This window comes from Filicampus tigris, chromosome 2, assembly GCF_054856515.1.
Source record: "Filicampus tigris isolate MCC_2025a chromosome 2, RoL_Ftig_1.0, whole genome shotgun sequence".
Classification (NCBI taxonomy): domain Eukaryota; kingdom Metazoa; phylum Chordata; class Actinopteri; order Syngnathiformes; family Syngnathidae; genus Filicampus; species Filicampus tigris.
The window spans coordinates 19,557,282-19,572,913 of record NC_141218.1 but is presented as its reverse complement, the minus strand read 5'-3'; the positions used below and the strand labels follow the sequence as shown (position 1 = coordinate 19,572,913).

General features: G+C 39.6%; 1 protein-coding gene across 5 annotated transcripts in view; it reads right to left on the bottom strand.

The window, feature by feature from the left end:
• Window positions 1–15,632, bottom strand: part of enox2 (ecto-NOX disulfide-thiol exchanger 2) — a 191,512-nt gene that overhangs the window by 99,250 nt on the left and 76,630 nt on the right. For all 5 annotated transcript variants that reach the window (XM_086017831.1, XM_086017830.1, XM_086017833.1 and 2 more), the window contains one exon: window positions 9,119–9,265. In XM_086017831.1, coding sequence (XP_085873957.1) covers window positions 9,119–9,265 — 147 coding nt within the window. The remainder of the gene's footprint in view (window positions 1–9,118; window positions 9,266–15,632) is intronic.

Sequence of the window (15,632 nt, the reverse complement as noted above, 5' to 3'; positions counted from 1 at the left end):
TATTTTCATGACTGTATCGTTACTGACAATCAAATCAGGCGAGTGACTCGCTGTTAATTGGACAAATTAGATAATTGTCTAATTGGACAAAGTGAAAAGAACAACAACTTGACCTCTCTTTCTCAAAGTTTGACTCCTCTTTTTTGTCCCTCCTCTTTTTTTCTTCCAAATGCAGTCATCAATTCAAGCCAAAAGTCAGGGAGGTTCGGGGCCCAGATTCCAACCTGCACCTCTGAACTGTGAGGCAAATATGCAAACCACTTTTTCACAAGGCTGCCCAAAGATAACATTTGAATTTCAAAATGCTTTTTGTCTGGCACAGAGTAAAATAAAACCTACCTGCCATTTCATATGAACACTATATTGTACCCATAGTGTGGATTTGGGATCAACGTGGCCTTTAGCGCCGGGCAGAAAAGCAGCTTTTGGCTACCCTCCGCCCTTTGTTTTTCCACAGGATGTGAACTGTTGAACCCGGCAGTGTTGTCCCATGGTCCCCGAGCCTATGCATCACTGGTGCAAAAGCTGGTGCTGTTGCTGTGAAGGCGCATACAAAAATAAATGACATCCTGGGGTAAGATGTCAGTCAGCAAGGCAGCCTATTCATTTATTGATCGATTTTTTGGGGGGTTGTATCTTACAATTTCAAAAGGGCTCAGGAAAAAGCTATAATCACATGGGCATCCAAGTTGAAAAGATTCAATGGTGATGGTAGATTCACTTAGATTCAGAGCAAGACAACATGTCAGACATCCAAATTCACCCGAATGGCTAGCATTAAACATGCCATTGTCTCCATTCCTGCGCCTAGCGTTGTGATATATGGCTCTAAAGAATGGTTCTGTTTTCGGATAGGGAGCGATGGTCTTATGTTGCCAAACGGGGATTCATTTTGACCCAAATTGTGCAAAAAAAAGTTCAATAGGAGCGAGAGGGGTTAAACTTTCATGTCACTCATGGAAATAAACGTATCTCTAATCCAGACAGTGCATGATATGCTGCTGGAACATGAAGACATTTGCCCCAAACCATACAAAAATGCGAAGCTTAGTAGCAGTGCAGTCATACTTTGATGTCTGTGGCACAGATATTGGCTTCTTAATTCAAGATAGTAAATGCTTGCTGTTGAAAAATGAAGACATTTGATCCAAAATGTGCACAAATAAGACAAGTAGTGGTGCAGTCGTACTTTGACGTCACAGTCATGAAAATACATTTCATGACATGCTGCTTGCTTACATCTAACGTTTGCAACACATGATCAGTATTTCCATAAGGCCTTGTCCAGATTTACTCATTTATTTGTTAAATCAAAGTGACTCTAGTATAGTAGCGAATATACAACATTGGGGATTTACGTGTATTTTTAATCTCTAAGCATCAACCTCTGTTGGGTATTCGTTAGTATGTGTTCCATTACTTTAAAACACTCTACCTCCCTGTGACCTTGCACAAGTCCAGCAAGTCCATCTTCCTCGCTTTAAGACACACACCCACACACATGCACACACGCAAACACATGCACACGCACGATATCTCAACGGGCAATGAGCTGTCAACTGTGACAGCTAACATCGCCTATTACATTATTTACTTGCTGACAACTCAACTGTCTGCCAGGACTCAGAAGAGTACCTTTGTTTATATACATTACTTGTAATGGTGATTATTTATTCATTTGTATTTTCATGTGTATGTTTATGTTTATGCGTATCTTAAAATAATCTTAAGGTAAATTCAAGTACTTTGATGAACAATACAATAATAATAGTATAAATGAAAGAAAGAAATTAAGCACAAGTAGCACAAAACTTCAACGCCTGTACGTTTTTTATAACAGGCTCCGCAGGCAGAACAACAAGGTAGCCTATGACCTCATATAAACTGTGTGGGTGTGGGTGCGTGTGGGTGTGTTTCAGTCTTGTGTGTATGTGACAAAACATGCAAAACAAACATGTTTCTCAAAGAATCACTCGGTCACTATTAAGCTTTAACAGTAGTTGGCTCTCAAGGTTCTTGCAGTGAAGCTGCACTCTAAAAACAGTTGGGTCAAAAATAACTATTTTTGGGTTAAATTTGACCCAACTGTTGTGTTAAAAAAGGACCGACCCAGACTTGGGTCAATTTGAACCAAAAAATTGGGTTATTCAGTTTTGACCCGACTTTTAGGGTTAAATGAACACAACAAATTGGGTTATTCCATTTTGACCCGTTTTGAACAGTAAGAGAAAGACAACTGTATGTGCGATTATTGCAAAGACATTTGAAGTGATGACAAATGCAGCCGTGATCTTTTGTCAGATAGTTTCTGAAATGTTCCTACGCATATACTACGCATGATATAGTCACAAATGTAGCTATGATGCGGAGTGTGAGCAGGTAAGAACTGAATGTGAAGCGAATATCGAACATCGGGCAAACATTTACCCGCTGACACAAATATAAATCATGTCTAAGTGATGTCCTGTTAAGGTTTACTTTCTGCGTGTGTTTACTCAACTTGGCGAGGGTTTCATGAGTGTGCTCAGCTTTACTTAGCTTTTCTGCAGCGGTCGTGGAGTCGTGACGCCATGTAACCTTTTATATGGTTCTTGGTGGATCACAAGTGTCAGCAAATTGCTCTTCACTGCGACCGTTTTTCGGTACATCTTACAATGTCTTTTTGAGCGACGTCAGTCTTGTCAAACCCCAAATCATTTCTAGGCTCGGGACGTGGACTTATGTCTCGTTATTAAATTACTCGCTAAAACGGGAGACTCCTCCATTCCTCCACTTTCCTCACTTTAAAACACTGCCGTCTTCCGCCTGCTCGGGCCACCAAATGACGTGACTGAATCCTGTGTGCTGACTCACAGAATGACGACTTATCGTAACCTCTTCCTTTGCCGTCTAAGTACGCTGATTTGTCGAATGAGGATTTCATCACTTCCTCCCAACTTGAAGCCAATGAATGGACCTTTTTGTTTTTGTAAGGGTCCGATTCGTCTCGATAATGTCAAATTGCACATGGTGAAAGCAACTTGCCCCATAATATCGAGGACAATATATATCACCCACCCCTAATATGTTTACCGGTACACTTAATTGTTGCGTGCTATGTTTACTTGTGATCATGATGGTAATTAGCGTGATTATCATTAAATGATGTTTTCCTTCTTCTGACTGCGGTAGTGCAACCATTTATAAACATAAACTGAACACTAGAAAATTGACTGATTTGTATTCTGTTGTATCTAGCAGTCTGCTGTGCATCTCAAAATCAGACTTGGCTCACCACCTGCAGCGAGTGCTCAGCAGGGCTCGAGGGAAAATGAGCATCTCTGGCTGCGTAGTGAGAGTGATCAAATCAGAAGCGGAGGGTCTTCGCCGTGTGCCCGCTGGCCCCGAGGTGAAGCTTGCTTTGTGGACATTCAGAGAGAATGAAAAGGTTCTCAGTAAAAAAAAAAAAAAAAAGTGCTATTTAAGCAGAGCAGTTCAAATGTTGAAATATTCACTTCCACACAACGCACACATACGTACTGAATTTCTGTGTGTAAATGTCCAAATAAACTGGTCATGAGCTTTTTTCCCACTTACACTTAAGCTTGTTAACTGAATATGCCTGGTCTAAAATAGCTTCTTGCATTCTTAACTGTCGGACATGTAAAAGCACACGTTATTTAGGATAATATATCGAATTAAAAACAGTAAAACACTCTTTGAACAGGACAATAACTTTTAAAGGTAATGTTTGCAGTGTTAAAAAAAACCAACACTTTTTGTCATAAGTGCTACAACTGCCTGTTTGAACTGACAGTATAACAACATTTAAAGAATCTTTTGGAAAATCACCCCCCTCTGGCCCCATCTTATTGTTTCATTACGACGTCTTAACTTACGCAACTAAATCGAGCAAATCAAATACTGTCGAAACAGAAGGTGTGACCAAGGGATGCGTCAATCAATTGACGGGACAGGGCAGACAGGAGATATGGTCATGCATGTGGTGTGCTGTGTTGATCATGTCGAGTCCAGCACACACTATTACAATAGCCAGAGATTTTTTTTTCCCCTTCTCATGCGTGGTCTATCACATTTTAATAACTGCTTAATATATTGAAAATGAGTATGTGTGTATCCGGCTTAATTCTGAACAAAAGTATTTGGACACCACCAGAGACTTTTCTGCGTACTTTCTTTTTTAGACACCATGCTTCTCTCAGGAAAAAAAACAAAAGTATTTATCCTTTGATGCTGGCTGAAAAAAGGTCTAGTGACGTGCGGCAAATTTTACGAGCTTTAATTAAGGCATTCGGCTTTGGATGTCAAAGCGTAATCCATTGCCACTCACAGGATGCGAGGACATCTGTGTTTGTGTTGTCTTGGCTGGCTAGCTAACTGAAACATTGTAAATAATCTGTCAGCAGGGAAACATTAAGTCTGAAATGAGTCAAATTCCTCAAGGGCTGCATCAGACAAGTCGTTTGTTTTGTTGCGCTCTTAAATTTACCCCTAATTTAATGAAATGAAATTGCAGCTGAGCAGTGTTGTTTCAAAAAGCGTGTGTTAAGGATGTTTACACGCACACATGCATACACACAGGCAAACACACACACACACACACACACCGGATTATGAAGCGTAAAATCAAGAGTAATGAGAAAAATCTATCCATTAGTGGACCCTCAACGAGACTAAATCAGCATGGATGTTAATGAGCTCCATCAGCAGCTGAGAACGCCCGGGTTCAGTGTGTCACACACACAAGACATCCAATGAGAAGGCAGTATCATCAACGGTTTGACGTGATTGGCTATCTTAAGCCGAAAGGTATTGTGTAGAGTTAAAGAGAAGAAAAGATATCCAAAAGAAAAAAAGAACGACAGTTTGATTTTATACTCCGGAGGGGGAAAATATGCTAGCATAAAACCTCCACAGATGCTCGGAATATATCATCTCCCGTGAGACAAATCCTGTTACGTAACAAACGACATGTCACTCTTCATCACATTCGACGGCGGACGGTAAAAAGTGACTATACGAAGGCCATGACTTGAACAGGATGTGACAGGAAGAGGTATAAAATACTGAGGGATTCATTGCGTTATACCTAAAAGCTATTTGCCCAGCGTGCATTATTTAAGAGGAGCAGGAAAGTTGTCCAAGTCACTTAGGCTGGATTTATACCGCATGCTTCAAGTGATATAATTCTATTTTTTTAGCTCTCTAGTGGCACAATTGAGAACTGCGTCATGGCAGTGAAAACAGTATCAAGATCGCATGAAATCGGCCATCTAAAGATTGTTATCAGGCTTCTTTCAAATGTGGACAAAATTCTATTGCGTATATGCTAACGCGAGTACCGCGTAAATGCACAGATGGAATACACCCCATCACTGCCAAATATTTGGTATCACAATACACTGATGGTTGCTGTATGCCAGGGATCCGAATCTGCCCATCTAACATAGATTGACACATTAAAAAACACCTGCTGTAAATCTAAACCAGAGCTAAAGCTCAGACAAGTAAATACCATGCAAGTACGTAACACATGTAGCAGTGTTCGTGCGACTGGCAATCAGACCAAGGGTTACCCTCCATCTCATTTAGTTGGGATAGGTTCCAAGTCACACTTTAATGAGAAAAAGCGCGATTGAAAATGGTTGGATGGATGGTCTATCCCATACCACGCAAAATAATTGTTGGCAGAAGTCAGTGGAGTCATGTCGAAGTTATCCTCATTTAAATCAGTGGGGGGAAAGAGCTCAAGTGACTTCAGAGATTTGTTTCTAAATACACTACATGTGAGACTGACAACTACTGCAGGTAGTACTGAATTGTGGAGATATAGCGTTACAATGTTTAAAATCATTTCGGTTTACCTGAAAACAGCCTACAGTGGCACACTCGGGTACAGCTAGAGTCTCCTCCTCCAATGTGTAGAACTTGAGCACCTTTGTTCCTATCAGCGATTATCCGGCGCAAGTGCGCCTTTTATTTAGCTAGCTAGTTAGCTATGCATACAGAGGGAAAATGTTTCTTCCCTTTGGATAGTCTGCTGGCATGTGTGTTTTAGAGCTCCTCATTGTTGACCATGAGTACGCGCACATCAAAGTGAGAAAGGTAGAAGAGCGAAGGGAATTCAAACATCGATAAAAACTTAAAAAAAAAAAATTGGCCCAGAGTTCGCACACGGAGAGACAAAGGCGAAAGAGCGAGGGGAATAAAAATGAAAAGTCATAAGTGACAGCCAGCATATAGACACCGGGGCTTTGTGCTAGTGTTGCCTCTTTAGAGTGCCTCGTTGTTGTGGAGAGAAAAAAATCCCTGTGATGACCCGGTGTACAGTTACTGAAGGCTTTATGATGGATAGACACTGGAACGGATTGTGTTTGAAACAAATGTTTCTACTGTAATGACCTTTTAGAGCAGACATGTCCAGCTGTGGTCCTCAAGGGCCGCTTTCCTGCTTGTATTCCATCTGTACCAGCTGCAACACAGTAGTATGAGTCCTCTTCTGGTAAGAGTTCTCTCTAGATAGGTCAGGGGTGGCTAAGTTTGGTCCTCGAGAGCCCCTATCCAGCCTGTTTTCGATGTCTCCTTCCTCCAACACACCTGATGCAAATGATTAGCTCATCAGCCAGTTTTACAAAAGCCAGCTCTTACGGACCAGATTTGGGCATCCCTGAGTAATTAAAAAGAAACTTCTTACTAGTTGATTTGATATTTTATATCCCCACTCTAAAGTGTTTCAGTGTAAATAAGCATATGCTTTTTATTTCATATCTCTGTTGAGCACTGTGAATTGCCCTCTATACAAACATTGCCGCCTTGACTGACGCCGTGCATGAAAGATAGATAGATAAAACACATTCAGGCGTTTGCTGCCTCACAAAGGCTGAGGGGCAAAAGAACATGTGCGGTTTGCCAACAGTGTTTGGATTGGCATCTTTGAGAGCAGAAAAGAAACATCTGCGCCGAAGTAGCTGCTTGTTTAACAACACTGACATATGCATTCAGACTATGTAAAGCATATTGTCACTAAGACAGCCATGCTACACACAAGTCATGCCTTAAATGTCATATTGTGTCAAGTGTGAAAACATTTTTAACGTAAAGTGAATGTGTCCTTCGCAAAACCTTTACTAAGTGTATATTTTTAAAGTCGCATTTCAACATCCTGTGTACTAACAGCGAACCCCCCACAAAAATGTTTACAATTGCCTACATTAATTATATAAACCAAAAAGCATACCACCAATTATATGATCCTTTAACATTGTAATATAATTTTAAACAAATCAATAAATGGCTTACAGATGCTTGATCTTTTTAACAGACGCTCAGCAGGGCAAAAACAAATGTGTTAACGAATCTCTGCAATGCCTGCTAAAGTCCCACAGAACTACATCTGCCTGACAGACATGCAAGCTTCTCAGGTCATTTCTATGCTGAGCCAGTTTTTTTTTTTTTTTTAACTAAGCATGCTATTTAAAGGGCAGGGATAGCCAAGTACAGTAGATGTTTAAAAAGTAAGAGTCAGACAATATGTCCCCCCAAAAAATCCACAGGTTTGCAGCATGTTGGGACTAGTGGTTGGCACATCCGCCTCCCAGTTCTGAGGTACTGGGTTTAAATCTCGGCTCAGGCCTTTCTGTGTACATTTTCTCTGAATAATCCGGCTTCCTCCCAAATTCTAAAAACACGTGTTAGTAGGGCTGCTAGATTATGAAAAAAATAGTAATCATGATTATTTTGGTAATAACTGAAATCACGATTATTCAAATGATCATTCATTTTTGGTACAAAACAAGAACAAATATAAAGACAAATGTAAGCAAGTTCCTTTTGGACCAAACAAAATAAAAAATGTTAAAAAAGGTGCAAATGTCCTTGACAAACAAACAGTGCATTGGATATAAATAAATATTAATAATTCTTTTTACGATTATGCTAATTTTGTAATCATGGAGTGTAATAATCCTAATTGTAATTTAATTTCAATTAATTGCACAGCCCTACGTGTTAGATTAAATTAAAACTGCCAACTATCCATCAAATGTGTGAATGTGAGGGTGAATAAAAGCTTTTAGAAAAGTCACCTGGGATGAACTCCAGTTCACCCGCCATCCTAATGATGACAAGTGCTCCTGAAAAACGATGGATGGATGCTATTTACATCTACTTGGTAAAATTACTTTGTGTGTTTAATTACTGTGGAGCAATTGTTTTAGATTGATAGATATAATGTTGCTAATGAGGATAAGCAGTTCTGAAAATGGATGCAAGGGTGGATTATGCTTGAGCATCTAGACCTTTTTCCATGTGTTGCAATAGATTCTATCCTGTCCTATGGTTATCATTGCACTTGCAGTATCCTTCTTTGTGACATCACGAAAGCATAAAAAGTGCCCTTCTTTCCTGGTGTTTGAAGAGTCAATTTGGTTTCATTTGGAAGTGGCTTCATTGTTGACCTCAGCCTTAACAACTTAATAATTAGGACACTTAAAGCCTTTTTGATACGGTACATTATCTAATTATTGCTTTCCATGCAAAGGGAATTAACATTAGAAAGCAAAGCAGAGAAAGAATAAGGAACGGCACCTCCTAGTCTCAAGGACAGTTTCTTTTCATGCGTAAAAGCAGTTCATTAACTTGTGTAATTAGAAAGTCTCGTTTTAATGTGACGTATTGACGGGCGGGACAACCTTTGGTTAATCCAAAATACAAAATAATTATGGTGTGTAAAAGCCATGTGAGTAGACACATACACAAGCATACGCAAGGTCACTTGGTGTTAGCGTGAGGAAAAAAAAAACGGTTGCTGCTGTGTTGATTGGCAGCTGGCGTTGGCATGGCAACAGACAGTCAGTCAGGCACACTCTCAACAGAGCGCTCAGAGATGGACAGACAAGCCGAGCCGGAGGACACACCTAGCATGGCGCAGACTAAGATTCTCTTTTCCGCCATAGTGACGGCAAATAATAATGGGATTAGAATTCCCATTCCTATGATTTGATGTTGGCGAAGGAAGCAGAGAGAAAAATGAGAGTAACCACGCTGCATCACATTTGCAATTCAACAAGCACACAACATTTGACGTAAAAACCCGCCGCGGTTGAGTCAGCGTCAGTACCTGCAGGCAGGCTGGCTCGCTTCCTCTTCTTGCTGTTTTCGGACGCGTTTTCCAAAGGTGGACACTCAGTCACCAGTGAGCCGCTGGAGCTGTTGAAGTGCAGGGGGTCGTTGTTGGCGGCCGGATCAAAGGGCAGAGCATTGAGTCCTATGAGAGCAAAACACAAAAAGACACCGCGTTAATAAATAAACATGGGCCGACATGAAAATATGCCATGCGTGGGAAGACCACTCAAACATTGATACTTTCATGTCGATTGCTACTGTAAACAAGCAATGGCGAGATTCAGCATGGGATTGACAAAAGCCGGTGATGCAGTCAAACATTCCAGATCCACCCACAAAAGGTGTTTATTATATATAATTCATATATAGTTTCACCTAGTTATGAACTGATACCGATGCCGGTTAGAAATCCACACCAATACTTAGTAGTAAATATTCTCAGATACAGTACATACCAATGCTACATCATTAGATTGATATACTGGAATACCTTCCGGGTCGGAGCCATTTCAACCGTGTGGGGGCCCGGATCAATATTCTCCTAGCCGTGTGTGTGTGTGTGTGGGGATTCACTATGAAAAAAAATGGGTGTGGGTGTCCACGTTATTTTATCACTCGTTTGTCATGTAAATAATGCTGGTTAGCTGTTCAGTGCAGCTGTCCTTCATGCTAGTATTAGCAGTCACAGAATAGCTGTGTGATCTGCCACATTGTGAAAAATGCTGGATTAGTCAGATAAATGATGATTAGGAAATCCGCGAATGGTGTTGAATTGATTGTTGATTAATTAGTGAGGATGAATGAAGTGCGCTACTTGGATACGACCCGCAGAAGTTGTTGATTCACTCTCAACCGGCTAAAGAAATGCAACAGCAGCTGGATGGGGGTAAAATTGTTCATCAGTGCTCCTTGGGGGCCACATAAAACTAAGCATTTCCTAACCAGATGTATGACAAAAATGCGATTTTAAATATGCATATGTGCAAAATACATGCTCTTAGTAATATTTTTTTCAATGCATGTACTGTATATATAAAAGATCCACAATCCTAACCCAATAACAAAAGGTTTGAAGCAAACAACAAAATAACCACATCATGTATTTATTTTCCAGTGCAAAGGGCTCGTTTGCATAAAAATGACCATTCTAGGACGGCACAAAACATGTGAACAAGAAACCAACTTTAAGTGCATTATTGAGGAACTATGTTTGTCCTGCATATTATTCAAAATACGCACAAAAATGATCATGCCAACTCACGTAATATAGGGCAATATAAGACACAATGTAAGCAAAACTAAGACATGTCTGCCATCTAGTGGTGATTGGTAATATTACAACGTAAAAGTATAGTTGACCCGGGCATATTTGCAAATCGGCACCCGCGGATCTGCATATTAGTGGATGTTTTCCCCTTTGTTTTTCCATATTTATTCATATTTTGGATTTTTTCCGTGATTCCTCCGAACACCCCCACCCCCCGACCTAATTTATGCCTGTTTTTCGTGGAAAGCGTATATTGACTGTTTAACAGCATTTCATGAAGAATATCCATCCATCCATTATCTCCCGCTTATCCGAAGTCGGGGCGCGGAGGCAGCAGCTTCAGCAGGGAAGCCCAGACTTCCCTTTCCCCAGCAACATCTTCCAGCTCTTCCGGAGAAGAATATTATTGATTAAAAAAAAATGGTTTTCTGAAAAAAAAAAAAAAAAATTTGGTGGTGTGGGAGATTGAATCAAGGGGACTCACCAGTGGCCCATCCTGGCCTACAGTCACACTAACTCCAACACAGCAAAACTCCTCCAGGGAACCCTGAACGTTAGAAGACCGGAATGAAGGCAACAGGCTAGTCAAGCTTCCGAATCAGTCATCTCTGCATTACTTCAACTGTGTTTACATTTACTGGGCTGGACTGTCAGACGGTATTTATTTTTATATTTTTGACTAAGCAAATATTTCTTAACAAGCAGCGGTGAGCTGTATGTACTTTATTATGTTTATGTGGTGTTTATGTTTATTAGGACGAGGTTGAGCTGGGCCCATCTTCCACTTTCTTTCCTGGCACCAGTTTAAGCGATGGACATGAAAGTGAGTGGACATGTCAACAACAAAACAGGAGGCACAGACAAGTCTCAAACTTGAACAGGAAGTCGGTCATTTTGGTTTCAAGTAGCCATTTATCGCGAATTCTATGGCTCCTACTTGAACTAGAGGACGAGCGGGATATTCATCCAAATAAGCCCCAGTCAAAAGGCGCTATTCAAGATATTTGTGGATGGAGCATGGTGACAAAGGTGAATGATCAGTTCACAGATTTAGTATGAAAACGGGAGAGAGGGCCCATTTATTGACACTTCCTGCCTAAATTATTACTATACTTGATTTTTCACCCAAAAAAATTGAAAAATAAATATTCATTGTGTTACAAATGGTATATCGTATTGAGCTCTGAAATCGAAAGAGTCTAATTAAAAGCACTACATGTTATTGGGTGACCTCATCTTATTTCTAATGACAGGTCAGCTCATAAATGTGTTATGAACTGTATACAGTATATATTCATTATTTTGAATGTGTTGGGACAGGAGAGTTTTCCCTGAGACAATAATGAGCCCAATTTATTCGGTTAGGCTTTTCTATTTTGCTCACTAAATCTTTTTTACACCAACTAAATCCATCCATACACATGCAACAAATGAGGAAGTCTCCTTAAGTAATGAGTGAAGAGATTCACTTGGAGATCACTAATGAATCTTACTTGATTTGTTTTGAATGCTTCCATATATCAGCACTTTTGAGTTCAATGTAGTCGTTCATAATTCACAGCAAAGTCCTGCAGAGAGTGGCTCATGAAACATTCATGGCCATTTCTTTAGCACTCACATTTGTTGTTGTTCCTTCTAAGGCCTTGCAGAAACAACCCAAAGAGCCACTATCGGTTACCAGGCAAACACTGACAAAGACCTCTTTGATTAGTTTGACAACGTTTGTAATTTAACCTGGAAACTTTTGGAGGATTCGGAGCAGTTTCATAGTAACATTGGCAACGTTCCTGGTCGCTTTTAGGGTCAATGCAGAAGGAAATTTACAGTATGCACACAGGAAATACTCAAAACAGTAATGTGATTTGGAACTGGCAAGTGGGTACGTGGTAGGCAGGCAAGCTGTAGCAAGTTCAACAGATGGTTTTTAAGATAAAAAAAAACAAAAACAGAAAATGAAATGTGAATGATAACGCGTATTAAAGTGGAACAGTTAGTTAGACTCTTAATGTTGGAAATACTTTTTCTAATGTAATTTACGAAAAAAATGCAGCATATACTGGAACCTGTCTTTCATATACTGTATACTGGTTCAGTATAGACATGTTCCTTTAATTATTAAACAAAGACCCCTGCTTCAGACTCAATCTGACCTTGATTGAGCAACCAATAAAAAAGAAGCAATTCACAACTTAAAAAAAAAAAAGAAAAGCTTGATCCAGAACTTGGTGTAAGTTGCAGTATTTTTCATTTTTGCTGTCAATTCACCAACAAGATTTTTCCACTAGAGAAAATGTATAAACGTCGCAGAGGCAAGGGGTCATGTTCTGATCCACCGTGACAAATTGAGCCTATAAACACATTCAACAAGCGTGTGTGTGTGTGTGTCTGTGAATTTGTATGGCTGGGGATCAGAGGGAATGGGAGGTGGCTCAGGTTGTTCGGTTTAGAAAGGAGAGTTTATTACTTTGTATAAAGTCCGTCTGCTCCTCAGACAGGGAAGATGCCATCTGTTTGTAGCAGTAACAAATAATACAAGTTTACCAACCTGTTTTTCTGTGTGTTTGTTTTTACTTGACTTGAGTTATGACTTGGATCTTGGTATTCTGGTACTGCATGTAATGTAAAGATATTGTTGCTGATCAATGAAACGCATATATTAAAAAAATAACTACTTAAAATGTTTAATTGTTTTGAAGTGAAAAGTCAACACCGGAGGCATGAGCTATCAATCGTTACTTTGTTATAATGAATCAAGAAGTGCCGATACAGTAATGGAAATTTACCAGAGCTTGTATGTGATCACATGTAGTTGCTATTGGACTTGGTGAAGAAGCCTTTTGTGCATTATTGGGTAATCTTGAAACAACCTGCTCCACATAATTGTAAACAACTGTATGTTTGTTAACATGAGGCGGCTCATAGTTTAGCTGGACAGATGTGTTAAGCCTTAAAATATATATTTTTTTTTTTTTGCAGAAGCATACGCTCATACTGAAAATGATAGAAATGGTTCAACCAGACACATCAGACATCAGAATCAAGCTCCTCCCATGGTCCTCTCAGTCCCCAGACCTAAACCCCATTGAAAACCTGTGGAGTGAGCTAAAGAGGAGAATGCAGAAGAGAGGGGCCAGGTCGCTGGATGATTTAGAAAGATTGTGCAAAGAGGAATGGCCGAAGATTCCTCTTTCTGTATACATTATAGGAGAAGATTTAGGTGGTTTTGTTGGCAGAGGGGTGCTTGTACAAAGTATTAACATCATGGGTGCTAATAATTGTGGAACACATTGTTTGAAGCAAAATAATTATACCCCACCCACTGAATAAATGCACTTGAATTAAAGGTTGTATTTCCCTCTTTATTTATTTTGTACTTAAGTCCTATATTATTTAACAAAAACGGAATTTGTCATTAGCTAAATAACACATCTTACTCAACATTGTCAATAATTATGGAGGGCACTGTATTAGTCAGAGGAGATTATAAAGTATGCTGTTTGCTTGGTCTCTGTAACTTCTCATTCATCCAAGGAGCAAATAAGAAAGGCAATTTTACAGCCACTCTACACCAATGTAATCCAACTTTTATTGAGGTGCACACGTTTAGCATTATTTAGCATCGTTAGCACAACACTAACGAAAAATGTCACAAAAAATATAAATACTGACATGATGATAATCTTAAGACAATTTACTCACAATAGACTGTCAGATTTAACTCTGGGCCGTCTTAAGCACAAAACTATTATTCGGCTGTCTGAGTGGTAACAAGTGTACGTGTCCACACAGGTTAATTATATCTTTTGCCAGCTAGTGGATGATTATAATGTTCGGCCTGTCACAAAAGGCATCAGGCATAAATAGATGAACATTTTATACATTATTCATAATAAATAAAAACTAATATTTGATGCATTTAAGTTAAACTGGATAATGATCTTTCACGGCACACAAATATAGTTGTCAATCATGGTCTTTAACACTTAATGTTTTAAAATACAGGCAAAATAACGAAATGCCTCTACCTCAACAGTTGGATAAAAAACTCCAATAAAGTGAAGGTGTTTGTGTTAGCCTGGTCGAAATTCACCCCATCTAAAGTTATTGGTAGTGCCAGAACCAAATGAGAAAACAGTCAAACTCATTTGGGGTCAGCGTGTAGCCTTTCAACAATGATGTACGACTGAAACAGTCACAGGTCCTTAAGGTTCCTCAAAGTTGTTGTTTTTTTTCTCCCGATTGTGTCTGGCAAGGATTTGGGAACCGCAACAACTAACAGCGCATTCACAACCCTCCCCACTCATTCACATCCGTTTGCTCCACCCTGCAGGTGAAGTTATACTTTAATAATAATAATAATGACTTGCTGCCGGTGTAGATGAAACCTTCCAAAGCTTTACTTAGTATGCTGCTAAGATTCTTTAGCCTTCCTATTCCCTTCCACACTGTTAATCGTAGTCTTAAGAGCCTATAAATTCAATTGTACAGCATGAATAATGCAGATCGTACAGGAAAACATGGTAAGTGCTTCAGTGGGAACTAACATAAAACTATAGAAGCCATCAGTAGCCGTGTGGGGTCATTGGTTCGAACGAAGACCATTAAAATATTAACCATCTGAAAGTACCCTTGCTCTTCTGACGGGATCTTGCATCACTCCAGTGGATATAAAAAGTCTACACACCCTGTTAAAAATGCCAGGTTTTTACGATTGAAAAGAAAATTGACAAAGAGAAATAATTTCAAAGCTTATTCAACTATAAATGTGACCTGTAACCTTAATAATAATAAAAAATAGAAAAAAACACAGAAGTATAGAATAGACATCTTCGATAATGCGGTTGCACAAGAGTGCACACTAATTAACTCGGTACGCGACTGTGTTCAGAATTAAATGTTAAATGGGCGTCAGACCGCAATTGTCACCTTCTAACGTGCCTGTAATTAACCACAAATAAAGTTCTGCTGTTCTAGTAGGCTTGCCCTAACGTTTTACAGCAGAACCCTAGTGGTTTTGTGGTTACACTGTCTATTGTTTGGAACTTTATTTGAGGTGGATCAGGGGCCCTTTAATTGGTGGCAGTTGAGTGCTGAGTCCCATTCAACATAAGTCTGAGTGTGATCGGATAATTCTTAAGACGGCCACATCCCCAGTTATAAGTGCACACTTGTGCAAACACATTAGCCCAGCTGTTTATTTTTACTCAGCCTCTCGAAAAAGTGACTTCTGTTTTGCTATTGA